This window comes from Polistes dominula, unplaced genomic scaffold (genome assembly GCF_049000335.1).
Source record: "Polistes dominula isolate Pdom_NZ unplaced genomic scaffold, Pdom_raw_medaka contig_25, whole genome shotgun sequence".
In the NCBI taxonomy this organism is placed as follows: domain Eukaryota; kingdom Metazoa; phylum Arthropoda; class Insecta; order Hymenoptera; family Vespidae; genus Polistes; species Polistes dominula.
The window spans coordinates 929,088-946,645 of NW_028301094.1; the positions used below are offsets into that span (position 1 = coordinate 929,088).

Below are 17,558 nucleotides of genomic sequence, written 5' to 3' on the forward strand. Positions count from 1 at the left end.
TATTTAATTAATAAAATTAAATAAATAACAAATAAAAAAGTACTGGAGAAGGAGAAATTATTTGATAAAAATGAAGAATGTTTTATAATACACGTGCACGCGTTAAACACGTGTTCCTCGTATATAAGAATGACGAAAAGAGAAAGAGAGAGTGAGAAAGAAGCACACAACACATACACACTTTTAAATATATATATATATATATATATATATATATATATATGATGAAACGATCGAATCGACGTGTCACGTAAAGTAGTCACGACGAGACTAATGTGAGAGTAGCATCAGAGTTTTGCCTCGTGATACACAAGAGAGAAGGAGAAACTTTGCGATGACGATGACGACGACGATAAAAACAGAAAAGAGAGAGAGAGAGAGAGAGAGATAGACAGACAGAGAGAGTTAGGAACATACATAATGTTTTATCTCTCTTCTTCTAACTTCATAAATCCCTTCTTCCGTTTCTCGTTCTCCTCGTTAAACTCTATCTCTTTCTCTTTTTTTTTTTTTATTAACTCACTCATACTCGTGTACTCACAACTCATACTCTCTCACACACACACACATATATATATACAACATACATCGTGTATGAACAAACACGTTTTTCATATTCCATTGTATGCATTTTTTATTCGTTATTTTGTTCTAGTTTGTTATCAATTATTTTCATTTACCAAATTTATCATGTTTACCTGGTTTTCTTTTTTTCTTTTTTATATTCAATGTTTGTTAAGTACTACTTGTGCATTATGCTTTTAATATTTTCTCATTTTTTCTTTTAAATATGTTAGAGAGCATGCAAACGTCAGCAAGCAATACGCAATAGTGTTATCATCGTTCTCGCGTTTTTCATCGAGGACGCAATGTTTTTTTTTTTATTTACAATATATGGACATAACGCGTTACAATTTAGTTTCAAAGCAAAAATCTTGTCGTAATATCAAGAATGTACTTTTATTTTTCACTACGTTAATATGGAAATATTTTTAGTTGTGAAATAATTAGAAGACAAATGTGTTAGTCAGTGAAATTTCTCGTAGTTTTTTCTTTTTTTTTTTTTTGTATTTAGGACTAATGTTAATTTTGTTATTTAAATGATTATTTGAAATTAGATCAACAAGATTATGTAAGACAGATTATTATTTGAATATTGTGTGAGCAAAATGAAATAATATTTGTCTACTTTTCTTTCTCATTAATCAGCATAGTTATCTGATTAAAGTTGTTATGATATACGGTTGATGTTAGTTAAAATCTTACACAACACCATTACGCTTATTGGATTTTTCTTGAAAATGATTTTCATTATACATGTGTATGTAACTTTCGAAAAGTTCTATAAAGAAGAAATAATATAAAATAAATTTGAACTAACTTTCATAAAGAACAATAAATCAGTCTAATAGTAGAATTCAAACAGAACGGTACATCCAATCTTACATTTGCATCCTTTGAGATTATTAATTACCAATTATTTTTATTTTTTTTTTAAATAAAATCATTGAAATTCAATATATTCATTTTTATGCATGAAAATGATTATCGATTCCATTCGTGTAACTTATTTTTCAATGATGTATTTCGTATAATAATCTTCAATGAAATTCTCTTTGAATCGCATAATAGAAACCATACGAGAAATAGAAATAGAAAAAAAAACCAAGATCTAATAATTTATTCGGTTCGCGAATAAGTTCGAGAGTAAGAAGATAGTTTCGAAAATAGAATCGAGCCATTCTAAATTCGAATATATACTTCTCCGAGCAACATCTTTTCCGTAGATTCATCGTAGTTTTGCTTGATTCAAATATACATTTTTGCGAGTAGAATTTTAATAGAGAAAAAAGATATTAAATTTTTTTTTAATCAAATATGATGTATGAGTTTGCGATATAACCATATGACATTTGAAAACATCAAAATGATGTTTCAATTGATGATGTTCAATCAAATATTTGATTGAAATGTTATAATAATCGTAAGAAAATTTTCAATTAATAATCAAGAAAAAAAAAATTGATTACTATTTAAAAATAAATTAAATTATTAGATCTCGTTATTTTACTTTTGAAATTATAAAATTATAAATATTTAAAAAAAAAATATTTAATTTAAAATGAAGCTTTGATTTTTTTTCTTCGTCATTTTCTAGAGAACAATTACCTCAACATTAAATTGAGTTTAGTTTAAATATACCATTGGTAATTTAAAATGCGAATTTTCAAGTTTAGAGTATCAACGTGAACTTTTATTGCGTATTAACTTTTTGATTACTCCAGCACAGAAATAGAAACTTTATTTATATCATTAAAATTCTTCTATTTGTATGATGAAAATCTGTATGTATTTCTGTATAAATTACTAGATAAATGTGAATATGCAAAATAAATAAAAAAAAATAGTTTCTTGAAAAAAAGTAAAATCTACAAAAAAAACAAAAAAGTGATGCAAAGAGAGTGCAACAGGTGCCCCTTAAAAATATTTTCTATTCAATGGAATAGAGTTATTACGTATATAAAACTTTTTTAATCTTCTTCTTCTTCTTCTTCTTCTTCTTTTAATTTATATTCCAACGATTAAAATTTCAAATTAATCTTCGAACGAAATAAAATAGTGTATAAACAAAACAAAAAAATGTGTATCTTTCAAACGATGATATTAAACGTTTAATAAAAAGAAAAAGTTAATAAAATCGAAGTATTCTCTCTGAATATATTTTGAATAAAAATTGATTTAAATAAAATAAACAAACCTCAAAAGAAACAACACCGTTCTGCATTCTCTTCTGTTCATATGGGAACAATCACGTTTATTGATTTAACGTCAAAGAAACAACATTTTTCTCAATGCTTTTAATTATTTTAAAAATAATAATAATAATTTAAAAAAAAATGAGAGAAATAAACGATGTTTAAATTAAAAATAAAACACACTTCAAAAATACAAACAACAATTATTATGAATGTTGAAATAAAATTTGTTGTGAGTTATTCGCGTATATGTATGATAGAATTTAATAAAATTTGAATAAATGATTGATACGATCAATCATTACGAATCGTTAATAAAAAGTGTTCTCTAGATGAAAACGCGATGGAGACTGGTGCAGCAGCTCCGGAATTGTACGAGAGAGTCGAGGTAAATAAGTAGCACGAGTTTAAAGGAGGGTGTACGAACCGGGCAAGGAAGGTCCCTGACCTGCTTTAAACTAATTCGAATTTATTACAGAAATAAGAGTGGAGAGATGATCATCATCATAATTTCTATTTTCCTATTTCAATTTTTGTTTATAGAAATGATGACGTAAATTCATCAAGAACTCGATCAAATTCTTTCAAATGATACAACTAATTTAACTTTTTCAATCATTATATACTATACTTGTAATTATATGTAAATATTTTAAATATCTAATCATATATTTTGATTAGATGTTTAGTTTTTCTTCTAATGTTAAAATATACAGGTGTTAGTGATTTTAATCTCGACACTTTTTATTTTTATGATTTATTGTAACGATGTTTGATCGGTTTATACGATTGGTATTGAAGAAATTGAAAATATTCAAGAAATACAAGTAAAATGTAATATTTTTCAAATATTAAATGAGAGATTACATTTAACTACCAATCATTTCCATGTGACTTGTTTATCGTAAATTAGAAAAATGATAATAATGCTATTACGATAACGAGACACATCATTAAATATATAATTAGTTCACGTTTCTTTTCATTTTCAATTACAATTGATTGGATATCGTTAATATGAAAATAATAATAATTATTATTATTATGACATATGATAACTGATAATAAAAAAAAGTCATGGAGTAAAAATTTCCATTGTAATATACATCGTAATTGTGAGTATTTAATATTACAATACGATTATGTTCTTAAAAGCTTACTACTAAAACTTTCAATAACTGATAACAATTGATATCACTGTTATTATAAAATCAAGAACCAGCGATAAGAAACTTGTCAGAGTCAAATATCAAAAAGGAACATTTTTTTTTTTTTTTACAATAAGAACAACACAAATGTTTCATTCGATCATTTTAAAGTGAATAGAAAAAGAAAATATTCTTATCTTATTACCAATGAATTTTTCTAATTGAATAATACAATGAAATAGTATTGAATAGATAAAAACAAATAACTAAATCTGATTTAATTAACTTTTCTCTCTGGAGAAAATAATGAAATATTTAATAAAAGAATTTGTGTGTTTATTGTGAGCTATGTTAAATAATCCTTCATCAAATTGCATTTTAAAATATTTCGCAATTTCAATTATAATTCCTTCAGAAGAATTCTTTTTTTCTATGGCTTTGAAATAACAACAAGAAAAGAAGAAGAAGAACAACAACAAAAAAATAATTAAATTTAAAAACAAAAATACAAAAGTGATTTGGACTGTTTATATTTTTTTTTAAATTGAAGGCATAGAAAAAACAATGCAAATGTTGAATTATTTAACGTAAATGAAGTAATACTTGTTCATAGGATGACTTAGGAGTTCTACGATAAGTATACTAACATAGCTTATCTTCTTTCCGGTTTTCAATTTGTTCAAACGATAGATATATAACTCAGGTGACATCCAATATCGAAGATATAAGTTAACATTTTATTGTTTTTCGATAAAAGAAAAAAAGAACACTTTATACATACGTGTATGTAAAAAAGAACATTTAGATGGTGCAAAGAAAAATGTATTTTTATTCGTCAATCTATCAAGTTTATTTAAAAAGTTACTTATACGATTATATATATATATATTCATACATGTATATATGTATATGTAATATGTATATAATACTTGACAACGGCCAAGGTTGACTGTTATATACACACACATATATCTATGCGTGTAATCATTTGGATCGATCGTCTCTCTGCATTTTTGTCCCCCTCCTTTCCTCCTCCTCCTCCTCCTCCTTCTCCTACACCTCCTCTCATTCTCTCACTTGTAAATAATTTTAAAAATCATTACCAATAATTATTGTTATTTAATGCATACTATTATTAAAAGCAAATAATCATCTTTGGTATAATTTAATTATTAAATTTATAGAAATATTTGACTTATCATTTCATACTTGTTTTTCTTTTTTTTTAATTCATATATTTTTATAGATTATAAATAATATATTATAATAAGAATATTTTTATGTGTGTGTGTGTGTGTGGGTTTAACCTTTGCTTACCACACCTTCTTAGAGTAACACGCTTACCACAGCCGGGTCCTTTGGACCCGAACAAAAAAAAATTGTTATAAAAAATTAACTATTGCATAGATTTACTTCAACATTTTTTTGAAACTTCTTGAATACTTATTTAAAAAGACTATATAGGTTTTATAGCTTTAAATTAAATTTAAATATGTTGAAAAAATAACCAAAGTTGAACAATTGAGAAAAATGACTCAAGTTGCAAAAAACATCTGGGTCGTCCTTTGGACCAAGTGTGATAAGTAAAGGTTAATTAACTTTTTATCTTTTTATTTTCAAACACACAATAACGATATTAATAATTACATTAAATGTGAAAGGATGAAAGTAATGAAAATCATCCTATCGGAAATGATAGACGATTAATTTTATTAATAAACGAAAAGGGTCGGTAAGATAAAACAAAAAGTTGAAAATTCATTAGAATTATACAAGGTCAAAGAGTTAGAAAGTGGGCGTTGAACTTGGAAAATGTGTAATTTTCCTTTGATATCTATCTTTGAATGACATGAACGTTTGAATTAAATTGCTCGAGCGTATTAAATTCAAAACTTCTTATGAAAACCACGTGCTATTTCATATTACGTTAACGATGCACTTTTCATTATTATTGCTAATTAAATGGTTAAATCTAATAAACTATAATTAAATCATATAAATCATTTCACTTTGATATGAATTATATTTGATATTCACGTGATGTAAAGATTTGTCTAGAAAAATATATAAAAAAGAAAAAAGCAAGTATGAAATGATAAAAAAAAAAATAAAAATAAAAAAACAATTAGAGAATAAGATTTATATCTTTTACCTTTTTTTTTTTTTATAACATAAGTGGATTATTCAGAAAATCGATTCTAATTATTGGCAGAGAGTATACTTGCACTTACGTAACTAAATGCGACAATATAATGCATCACTTTTCAATTTTTATTTAATTCCCTCTACGGTGATGCAAAGTTAAAATCCTTGTATCTTTAATTTAACTTAACTTATATTTTAAATATTTAAAAAAAAAAATTATCATTAAAATTTAGATCATTTCAACGTATACTATTTAACATTCTGCATCTACTACATAACAAAAAAAAAAAAAAATCTATTAAAAACAAAATGGCAAAAGTTCATCATTTAACTAAAAAATAGGTTTTTTCTCCTTTCTATATTTTCATAGAAAAAAAAAAAAAAAAAATTGAGCACTCGAGCACGCCTACACGATAGTCAGCAAAATTTCAAGGAAATTTTTCATTATTTTCTTTTCTTTTGCCTTTTATTTTATCGTTCATGACGTAAAAACTAAAAAAAAAAAAAAATAGGAAAAAAAGAAAAATAATATTAAAGAAACGAGAGAAAAAAATAAAGTTTTTTTTAAAACTAAACGTTGAAAACGTACAAAACTCTTCTCTCATGTTATGAAAAAGCATCTTTTTTTTGTTTTTTTTGTTTTGTTTTTTAAATCCGTGAATACGCGTGCAAAAATAAGAAGCATTAGCTCGAAAATACGAGAACTCGTTTTCATCATTGGCAAGGATTCTGCTTATCCTAGCACATATATGATACCACATACATATATTTATGTATTTAATATGTTTATGAGTATTCATATAATACATTCACACATATATATTTAGCTAAATGTAAGACAGAAATTATACTGTACTGTCATTCATTAATCATTTGCTTCGTTAATTAGTACTCTAACAGATGTTACAAATGTTCATCTTTCTTTTTACAAGTATAAAATGATAGATTTCAACGTATTATTATCTACATTATTATAATTTAATAATAATTGCAATCAGGTAAATAAATAACAAATAATTATCGTTAATTATCAAATTGCATTGGTACACGCACGTGTACCTAAAATTAAAAAAAATAAAAAAAATAACAAGATGTTGACTTTATTTAAGAATAATCAAATAAAGTAGTTGTTTTAAGAGAAATAAGATATTGTGGTATTAGAATTAGAAGTATACGTGGTACTTGAATAAAGTGTGATAAAGAATAGGGGTAGTGAAAAGAATAGAAGAAAGAGACAAAAGAGAATAGGGAAAATAAGTAAGTAAGTAAGTAAGTAAGTAAGTAAGTAAGTAAGTAAATAAGTAAGTAAGCAAGTACATATGTACACATACGGAAGGAAACGTATTATACAGTGTAAGGAGGAAAGTAACGAGATCAAGTGCGCGAGGGTTGCAGCTCACATCAGTCCCGGTGACCTCGAAACCAAGCCGGCCTAGCAAACGTATACACTTATACGAAAACGTTAACTGTAGAAACACCCGGACATGAATACACAGACATAGTCCATGTATATCCACATACACACACGTATACTAAGAATCCAAAGAGACTTTAGGATCGATATTTGTTCCGCCATTCGTAGACGTAGAACTCGATGCAGATGTCACTCAACCAGTCGCGCTCGAGCTTCCTACAAAATCTCTCGTCTTAAGAATATCTCTCTCTCTCTTTCTCTTTCTTTTTTTATTTCTTTACTTTTATTATTAATATTTATATTTCCTTTCATTTATCCTGTTAATTATTCTACCTTATCGTTCGAGAAGAACAATAAAACCACACCTTTACGTTCGATCAATTAACTCGTTGGTGTCAAACACTCGAAGCGGATTCATTAAACTCTCAAAGCTTCAGCAATTATGCAAGATGAAAGATCTTTTTTGACTTATTACAATTTTTTTCTTTTTTTTTTTTTATCTGTGAACGAATATCTTTTAAATTAAATTTAATTATCTCGTGTTCCTTATATACCAGTTTGACATCACTGAATTAATTAACCCAACGTTTCGAACCTTTCTGATGATCAGCAAACAAACAAATATCATATTATCTAATTAATTATACATTTATTTGTGTATATTGTGTGTTTTTGTGAGGGAGAGAAAAAGGGACTTAAAATGAAAAGAAATGAAAATAAATTAGTAAATAAAAAAAGGACGAGTTTTAACCACCGGTGGGGGTGAGGAACGGCGCGCGTAACAACAAAGTCGTCGTCATAGTCATCGTAATTGTCACCGTCATAGTTCTTTTTTTTTTTTCGTCATAATTATATTAGTCCAATAGTCATCCTAGAAAACGAAGGGAGAAAAGACATAACTAAACTTACCCACCTCTTGGCAGGATGCTCGAACGATAAGCGAGTCCTTCAACATTCCCAGCAGGAAGTTTTACCTCGAATCTTCTTCGTACGATTTATCTCTCACTCTCTGTCTCTCTCTCTCTCTCTCTCTCTCTCTCTCTCTCACTTCCTTTTCTTCTTTCTTTTTCTTTTCTCTTCTTTCTCCTCTCACCAGTCACTTCTCTCTCTCTCTCTCTCTCTCTTTCTTTTTCTTTCTCCGAATCGTTTAAGAAAGAAAATAAAGAGGAGGATGCGGAAGTTTTTTTAGTAAACGAAAAAATGTTCTTTCTTTCTCGGTGTTTTTTTTTTTCAAAAAGAAAAGCACGAAAATTCTAACACCACACTGTACTTTTTTTTTAACACTTTTTTTTTCTTCTATTAATTTTTTTAATTATTATTATTATTTTTTATCTTCCTCTTCTTCTTCCTCTTCTTCTTCTTCTTCTTCTTCTTTAGATAATTTTATTAATAATAATATAATTGTTTATATTAGGCACTTTTAACGCGCGTTAGGTGTTTTAAATATTAATAAAATGAAATGTAAAGTCGATGATGTTGTTTTGCAAACAACAGCAATTGTAGAAACAGAAAAATAATAAGAATTTTGAGATCCCTCCGACGAGAGATGTCCGATTTGCGATTTACTAGACGCTTACACCTACTAATTCGTGACACCGTACAGAACGGATGCTGTCATGCTACTGGACGAGAACCTAGCCTTTGCATGCAGTGCCACCTATGATTTTCTCTGGTATTTGTGAAAATTAAATACATACTAGTTAGATATGACACAGTATCGTTGTCATGTACAAATTTTTTTTTTTTTTTTATTTTATTTTTATTTTTTTTTATCATGAGTGTTTGCGTTTGCGATCTGAGAGAAAACGCTTATCTGTCGAAAAATTTCTCATTTGATTGATTACGTTCGATTAATTTCTTTTCTTTTTTTAATATTATCATGAATTATTATGTAATATATTTATTTCAAATTTCACTGTATGTTTTTTTTTTTCCTATAATCATTTTCAATTGATAATTTATAATGAAGGATGTTCTGTCAAATTATGTAACGTTTCTCATTTTGTTTTCTTTTTTTTTTTTTTTCTTTTGATTATTATATTATATAAAAGAACTTGTGTTAATAGATTTTGTATTTAATATTGAAACGATAATCAACGTGTTGAAATTTTTCTAACGAGGATACAATGTTAGAAATAAATTTAAAGGTGTGAATGCGTAAAGGGGTTGCGTAATACGATCAGCTGATCATTCATCTGCACGTATGAAGCTGTCCAGCTGGTCTACAAAGACATTTTTTTTTGTCTGTCATAAGCATGACAAACGTTTTATTCAATATATGACGAATTAAAAAAAAGAAAAGAAAAGGTAGTTTGATGTACAATAACTCGGCAAAATTTACTTTTCAATTTAGATGAACAATTCTATTTAAAAGACAATCGTTTATTATTTTATTGCTATTTAAATTTATTTAATGTATAATTGAATGGAACAAAGGAAATGGTTTGAACGATATTATTAGATAAAAATTAAACATGTATTGAATTATCTTGTTACAAGAGATACGAAAATAAACGAACACGATTATTTTAATAAAATATTAACCATGTTATGTTGGTAATAAATCATTTTTATTTGTATTTTTTTAATCTACAATATTATATAGAGTTAATTATGTGAATAAAGAAAAGTATACATTAACAATAAAATAATATAAGAAAATAGTTACGAATATGTATTTTCAAATTACGCGCCAAAAGAAATTACTAGCTAATCAATCGCAGAACGAGTTCTTTGACGTTAGTATTAATATAATAAATAATCAGAAATTAATAATACTAGAATATTACTTCATTTGTTATAAATATATTAAAGTGAATGATAATTAATGCAAATAGTTTGATATTTTATATTAACTCGATTAAAATCTGTTTGTATTGTCCCAATTTTTGTTATGACGTGTCTCGTAAACGTGCCGCCAGGCGCATGCGCAGTGCGACCTTACGTGGCATCGGCAGCAGTTACTCTGGACAGAGGAGTGGATGTTCTTCGTTTAAGTGTAAACATTCGAGTGAAGATATTAAGTTTTGTTATGATTTAAATGCGTTTAATCACGTAAGTGGGCATTTAGAAACTTAAAACATACGATAATTCTCTCATTCTACTGATCGTACTCGTAAGTAGGAGTTTCAGTATTGTATTGGCATGGTTCATATTCTCCCATTGACTTTTCCTAGACGTACAATATTTAATGTGAAATCATATTGAATTTAAATAGTATATATGTGATCTATATATACATATATATTTAACGTGTAACTTTGGTGTCGCAGGATTTTGCAAGACGTAACTAACGCAACGTATAGGTTATATTACAACGTGAGAAATGTCTGGGCCATCTATTAAAGGGCAGCAGTATCCCCCCATACCAAGACCGCCAAATCCAGGACATCACTATTCAGAACCACCTAATATCAATGCGCCACCATTACCTGGTCAACCAAACATGTTTCCACCACCGTTGTCGAATCAACAGAATTATAGTAAGCCACCGCTTACCATGATGGGACAACAGAATTTTTCTGGCTTGCCATCGTCTGGATATCAAATGCAATCCAACATTCCACCTCCGATGACAAATACATCTGGTCCACCAAAACCTCCTATGTATTCTATGCCACCTACTACTCATGGACAATTATCGAGCTCTCCTGTTCCAAATCAGCCTCCAAAATGTCTCAGTCCTATGTCGGATAACAATCGAAATATGCTGTCTAATGCTTCTGCTTCGTTGTCATCTAATAGTCAAAATTTAATGTCTAATACGGCATCAGCAATGCCACCTACCAGTCAAAACTCAATGTCTAATGCTTTGCCACATATGCCGCCTAGCAGCCTAAGCATGATGTCTAATATTTCGACAAAGATGCCACCTAGTAATCAGAATCTAATGTCAAATGTGGCACCTCAAATGCCACCAAGTAATCAAAGCACTATGTCTAGTAATTTGGCTCAAATGCCACCGACTACTCAAAATATGATTCCTAATACTATGGCACAAATGCCACCAAAAAATCAAAATCTAATCAATGCTTCGCCTCATATGCCACCACACAGTTCTCCAAACATGATGTCTAATGTTTCTCATCAAATGCCACCCAATTCTCAAAATTTAATATCTAATTCTGGGTCCGAAGGACCACCCAGATCACAGAGTATGATGTCTAATACTGCTCCTCCAATGCCACCCAGTTCTCAAAATTTAATATCTAATTCTGGGTCCGAAGGGCCACCCAGATCACAGAGCATGATGTCTAATACTGCTCCTCCAATGCCGCCAAGTTCACAAAGTCTAATGTCTAATTCTGGAGCTGAAATGCCACCCAGATCGCAGAGCATGATGTCAAATACTGCTCCTCCAATGCCACCACCAAGTTCACAAAATCTAATGTCTAATACTGGAGCTGAAATGCCACCCAGATCGCAAAGTATGATGTCAAATACTACTCCGCCAATGCCACAGAGTTCTCAAAATCTTATGTCAAGCTCTGGATCTGAAATGCCACCGAGATCATCTAATACTGGTTCGCAAATGCCACCAAGTACACAAAATCTAATATCTAATTCTGGGTCAGAAATGCCTCCTAGATCACAGAGCATGATGTCAAATACTGCTCCTCCAATGCCACCACCAAGTTCACAAAATTTAATATCTAATTCTGGGTCAGAAATGCCACCCAGATCTCAGAGCATGATGTCAAATACTGCTCCGCCAATGCCACAAAGTTCACAAAATCTTATGTCTAATTCTGGAGCTGAAATGCCACCCAAATCACAGAGCATGATGTCTAATACGATGGCACAAATGCCACCTAGTTCAACAAACCTTATGTCTAATTCTGGAGCTGAAATGTCACAGAGAACGCAAGGTATGATGCCTAATATTTCGGCACAAATGCCTCCCAGATCACAAAATATATCTAATACTTCGGCTCACATGCCACCAAGCTCACAAAATATGATGTCTAGCACTATGGCTCAAATGCCACCAAGCTCACAAAATATGATGTCTAGTACTATGGCTCAAATGCCACCAAGCTCACAGAATATGATGTCTAACACTATGGCTCAAATGCCACCAAACTCACAGAATATGATGTCTAACACTATGGCTCAAATGCCACCAAGTTCACAAAATCTAATGTCACACAATGCTCCACCTTCAATGCAACCTAGTTCTCAGAACATGATGCCAAGTGCTTTGGCTCCAAACCATCCTCCTATGTATCCTGTAGAACAAAGTGGACAAAGTCATATGTCACCTCTACCTGGTTATCCTATGCAAAAATCAGGACGATATCCTACTGCTCCTCCAATGTCTGGGCAAGCAATAACAAATCCTAATCTTAATCGTCCAATGCCTTCACCTATGACCAATTATCAACAAGGAGGTTACCCTCAACCAGGATACCACAATCAAACGGTAAACATTTATTATAAGAAACCATTAACATATTGTTCATAAATTTATATATCTTACATATAATTTTTATTTTCAGGATATGTATGGAAGTCAAAGAAGTCCTTATCAAAGTGGTCCAATGGGTTCTACAGAAAATTATCAATCAGGCATGCAATCGCAACAAGCCAGACGTTTAGATCCAGATCAAATGCCCAGTCCTGTAAGATATCATCAATATTATAATTATCATTTGAAGAACATAATCTTAATAAATATCTTTTTTTATAGATACAAGTTATACAAGATGATCAATGTGCTAAAGGTGGTGTGTTTATTACAAATCAAATAGGATTAGTTCCACCATTAGTTACTACCAAATTTGTAATACAAGATCAAGGAAATGCTTCTCCCAGATATATTAGATCAACAATGTATACTGTTCCTACAAATGCAGATATTTTAAAACAGGTAAATTTAATATAAAAATATTGAAATATTTTTCCATTTTCGTATTATTAAAATAATGAATGATTATTTTACAGACAATGGTCCCTTTTGCTTTAATAATAAATCCAATGGCACGTGCTGAAGAAGGAGAATATGAACCACCGATTGTAGATATGGGTGAAATTGGGCCAGTTCGTTGTGTAAGATGTAAAGCATACATGAGTCCATTTATGCAATTTATTGATGCTGGACGTAGATTTCAGTGCATGTTTTGTAGAGCCACAACTGAAGGTAAAATACATTTCAAATGTTCATTTAAATTAGATTAATAAAAATGTATATTACATCATTGTTTAAATATAGTTCCAGCTGAATATTTTCAACATTTGGATCATAGGGGTCAACGTATGGATCGTTACGAAAGACCTGAATTAATGTTGGGAACATATGAATTCATTGCTACAAAAGAATACTGCAGAGTAAGGAAAAAAAAAAATAAATATTACTTAATATTCATTTGATATATTATTAATAATTAATTATGTTTCTTTCTTCTTTTTTTTAGGACAATGTTTTACCAAAACCACCAGCAATTGTATTTGTGATTGATGTTTCATATAATATGATTAAATCAGGCTTAGTAAATTTATTATGTGCAGAAATGAAGTCAATAATAAAACATTTGCCAATTGATGTGGATCAAGTTAAATCAAATATGAAAGTTGGTTTCATAACTTACAATAACACAGTACATTTTTATAATGTTAATCCTTGCCTTACTCAACCACAAATGATGGTTGTGGGTGATGTCCAAGATGTATTTATGCCACTTCTTGATGGATTTTTATGTGACATCGATGAAAGCGAAGTTGTTATTGATAGCTTGATGACACAGATACCTGCAATGTTTGCTGATACACGTGAAACTGAAACTATTCTTGCACCAGCGATACGAGCTGGACTTGAAGCATTAAAGGTATTTATCTCATATTTTTTTTTTTTTTATTATAAATAGAATAGATTTGTAAATTATATTTGTATTATTGTTTTACAGGCTTCAGAATGCGCAGGAAAATTAATAGTATTTCATTCGTCTTTACCTATTGCCGAAGCACCAGGAAAATTGAAAAATCGTGATGATCGCAAGTTACTTGGTACTGATAAAGAAAAATCTGTATTAGGTGTGTATTTATAAAGTACACATTATTTTATAAAAAGAAACCAACAATAATAATAATAATAATAATAATAATAATAATAATAATAATGTTTAATTTGTTTTACTTCATAGCTCCACAAAACAACGTTTATAACAATTTAGGACAAGAATGTGTCGATGCAGGATGTAGCGTAGATCTTTTTATTTTTAATAATTCTTATGTGGATATAGCAACTATTGGTCAAATATGTAGGCTTACTGGAGGTGAAGTTTATAAATATACGTATTTTCAAGTAAGTTACAGTTTATACACAAAATTCGATTACAAATAACATTGCAAATAGCACTCACTTATGAATTAGGCTGATGTTGATGGTGACAGATTGGTATCAGATATTATTACCAATATCAGTAGACCAATTGCTTTTGATGCACGTATGCGTTTACGTACTTCTACGGGTGTCAGACCTACTGATTTCTATGGACATTTCTTCATGTCAAATACCACAGAAATGGAGTTGCCTAGTATAGATTGTGATAAGGTAAAATTTATTATTATTATATAATAATTTATATATATATATAATATTTAACAAATTAATTGTATTCAAATAATTAGGCTGTTGCTGTTGAAATTAAACACGACGATAAATTAGCTGAAAACGAAGGTGTATATATACAAGCAGCTTTATTATATACTTCTTGTGGTGGAGTTAGAAGATTACGTATTTTAAATCTCAGTTTGAAGAATTCTTCTCAAATAACTGAGTTATATCGTACTTGTGATCTAGACGCTATTGTTAATTATTTCTCCAAACAATGTAAGACTTAAACAAGTTTAAAATTATTCACATTTTCTACTTGCAAAATTATTCGTAAGATTTTGTCAAAAATATTATTTTTGTAGGTGTTTTCAAATTAATCGAATCAACACCAAGAGCTGTCAAAGATAATTTGATTTCTAGATGTGCAAACATGCTAGCAGCTTATAGGAAAAATTGTGCTAGTACATCTAATGCAGGTCAATTGATATTACCAGAATGTATGAAGTTGCTACCATTGTATGTTAATTGCATATTAAAAAGTGATGCAATATCTGGTGGTAAGAGAAAGAGAGAGAAAGAGTTTATATTTGAAAGAAATTAATGTCAATAGTAATAATTACGAAATTTATTAATTTCATTTGATATTTTCAATTGTAGGTTCTGATATGACTATAGATGATAGATCATTTGTTATGCAAGCGGTTGCTACAATGCCTGTTTCAATATCTGTTGTTTACATGTATCCCAGATTACTTCCTTTACATGACATTGATCCAGATAATACAGAATTACCACAAATGTTACGTTGTTCTTTTGATAAATTTTCTGAAGAGGGAGCTTACTTACTTGGTATATTTATATATGATAACAGATCTTTTTTTATTTTATTCTTAATATCTGTAAATTGTGAAAATAATTTTGTTTATTTTCATTTTTCAGAAAACAGTGTGCATATGTTCTTATGGTTAGGCGTAGCGCTTTCTCCATTATGGGTGAAGGCTGTCTTTGATGTAATATCTGTAATTAAGGTTGATACAGATCGCACTTCACTGCCAATATTGGATAATCCATTAAATAAAAGAATAAGAGAAATAATTGATCAAGTAAGACAAGAGAGACACCGTTGCATGAGGGTAAGAATAATTATTTTCATTTAATCATTGTCTCTTATACAAATATTTTCATTATTTGTTCATTTCATTGTTACAGTTAACGATAGTAAGACAAAAGGAAAAGTTAGAGATGGTATTACGTCATTTCTTAATAGAGGATAGAGGAAATGATGGAAGTCCGAGTTACGTTGATTTCCTTTGCCATATGCACAAAGAAATACGAGAGCTTCTTAAACCATAAAAATATTGATTCGACAACGACAAAACAACCACCAACCAATATTGGATTGTAATATGTTAACGTTTTGAAAACTTCTATTATTCCGCGTACGTCCAGCTGTGATTCTTGTCATGAGATCTTGTTTTTTTTTTTTTTTTGTGTGCCAAGGATCGATCAATTCGAGATCACGAATATAATTATGGAATTTGATGAGAAGTTAGTGAGAATTGTCACTCATGATAATTCATGGGTTTAATTGTGTGTGTTGTAAAGAAAAGAAGATGAAGATGAAGAAGAAAATGAGAAATGACGGTGAAGATGAAAGAAGATGAAGAGGATTAATAATGATAAGGAAATTAAAAAAGAGAATAAGTGCAAAGTGAAAAACATCAATATATATATATACATATACATATACCTATAATACATAATGGGATGAAAGAGAGAGAGAGAAAGAGAGAGAGAGAGAGAGAGCAGCAGATGGACTTATATATATAAATATTAAAAAAAAAAGAAACAAAGTAAACGAAAGAAACACTACTACTAATCATTCCGGTCAAAAGCCCAAGATAATTTGCGTGACAAAAATGAATTAAAGAAAAAATATGAAAAACAAAAAAAAAAATAGTAAAAAAAAAAAAAAAGACAAACACAGACACGCTCCTCATAATTCATTACAGTGATTTATACATGAGAGTATACTGTAAAACTTTGAAACTTGTGTTAATTGCGATATTATTACTCTTTCATTTTATTTAGCTCATTTAATATATACATATATGTATATGTATATATATAATACATATATACATATATATATATAATCGTTATTAAAATATGCTAAATTAAATATTAAAGCGAAATGTATTAAATCATTATAAATTTATATGAAAATCACAAAATTGATTTTTGTGCTATTAATTAATAATAGTAATAATAATAATAATATAATGATGCGTATGAGAATAAGAACGGGTTTCGTTTTATTATAAGTGAGGTAAGAGAGAGAGAGAGAGAGAGAGATTGTTTTAATACTAAATTAATATATTTCAAATAATCAGAGATAATCTTTTTTGTTTTTTCATCTTCACAGTTGTCTGTAAAGATGTTATATAAACACACACATATATATATATACACACACGTGAACACACATCAAAATAAGTTCCATCAATAACGAAATAGATCATCATCTAATGCAATATTTGAAA

At 29.1% G+C, this 17,558-nt stretch overlaps 2 protein-coding genes across 9 annotated transcripts in view; one reads left to right on the forward strand and one right to left on the reverse strand.

The window, feature by feature from the left end:
• Positions 1–8,521, reverse strand: part of aralar1 (calcium-binding mitochondrial carrier protein Aralar1) — a 25,001-nt gene extending 16,480 nt beyond the window's left edge. For 3 of the 4 annotated variants that reach the window (XM_015331864.2, XM_015331862.2, XM_015331866.2), the window contains exon 1: positions 8,377–8,521. In XM_015331864.2, the coding sequence (XP_015187350.1) occupies positions 8,377–8,418 (42 nt within the window). In that variant the 5' untranslated portion in view covers positions 8,419–8,521. Of the gene's footprint in view, positions 1–8,372 lie in introns of all 4 variants that reach the window. The other variant, XM_015331865.2, reaches the window with a different exon arrangement.
• A 474-nt stretch (positions 8,522–8,995) lies between these two features.
• Positions 8,996–17,549, forward strand: Sec24CD (COPII coat complex component secretory 24CD). Of its 5 annotated transcripts, none has more exons than XM_015331860.2 (17): positions 8,996–9,135; positions 10,385–10,578; positions 10,736–10,945; positions 11,600–12,885; positions 12,962–13,084; positions 13,153–13,332; positions 13,407–13,602; positions 13,675–13,790; positions 13,877–14,287; positions 14,366–14,492; positions 14,603–14,763; positions 14,833–15,012; positions 15,090–15,291; positions 15,378–15,572; positions 15,673–15,864; positions 15,955–16,148; positions 16,225–17,549. In XM_015331860.2, exons 3-17 carry the CDS (start codon positions 10,789–10,791, stop codon positions 16,366–16,368), a joined length of 3,864 nt encoding a protein of 1,287 aa, XP_015187346.2. In that variant the 5' UTR covers positions 8,996–9,135; positions 10,385–10,578; positions 10,736–10,788; the 3' UTR covers positions 16,369–17,549. The 5 variants fall into 5 exon arrangements, with proteins under 5 accessions (XP_015187346.2, XP_015187347.2, XP_015187343.2 ...); XM_015331861.2 differs by having other exon boundaries at positions 11,690–12,885; XM_015331857.2 differs by having other exon boundaries at positions 10,736–12,885.
• Positions 17,550–17,558: the final 9 nt, after the last annotated feature.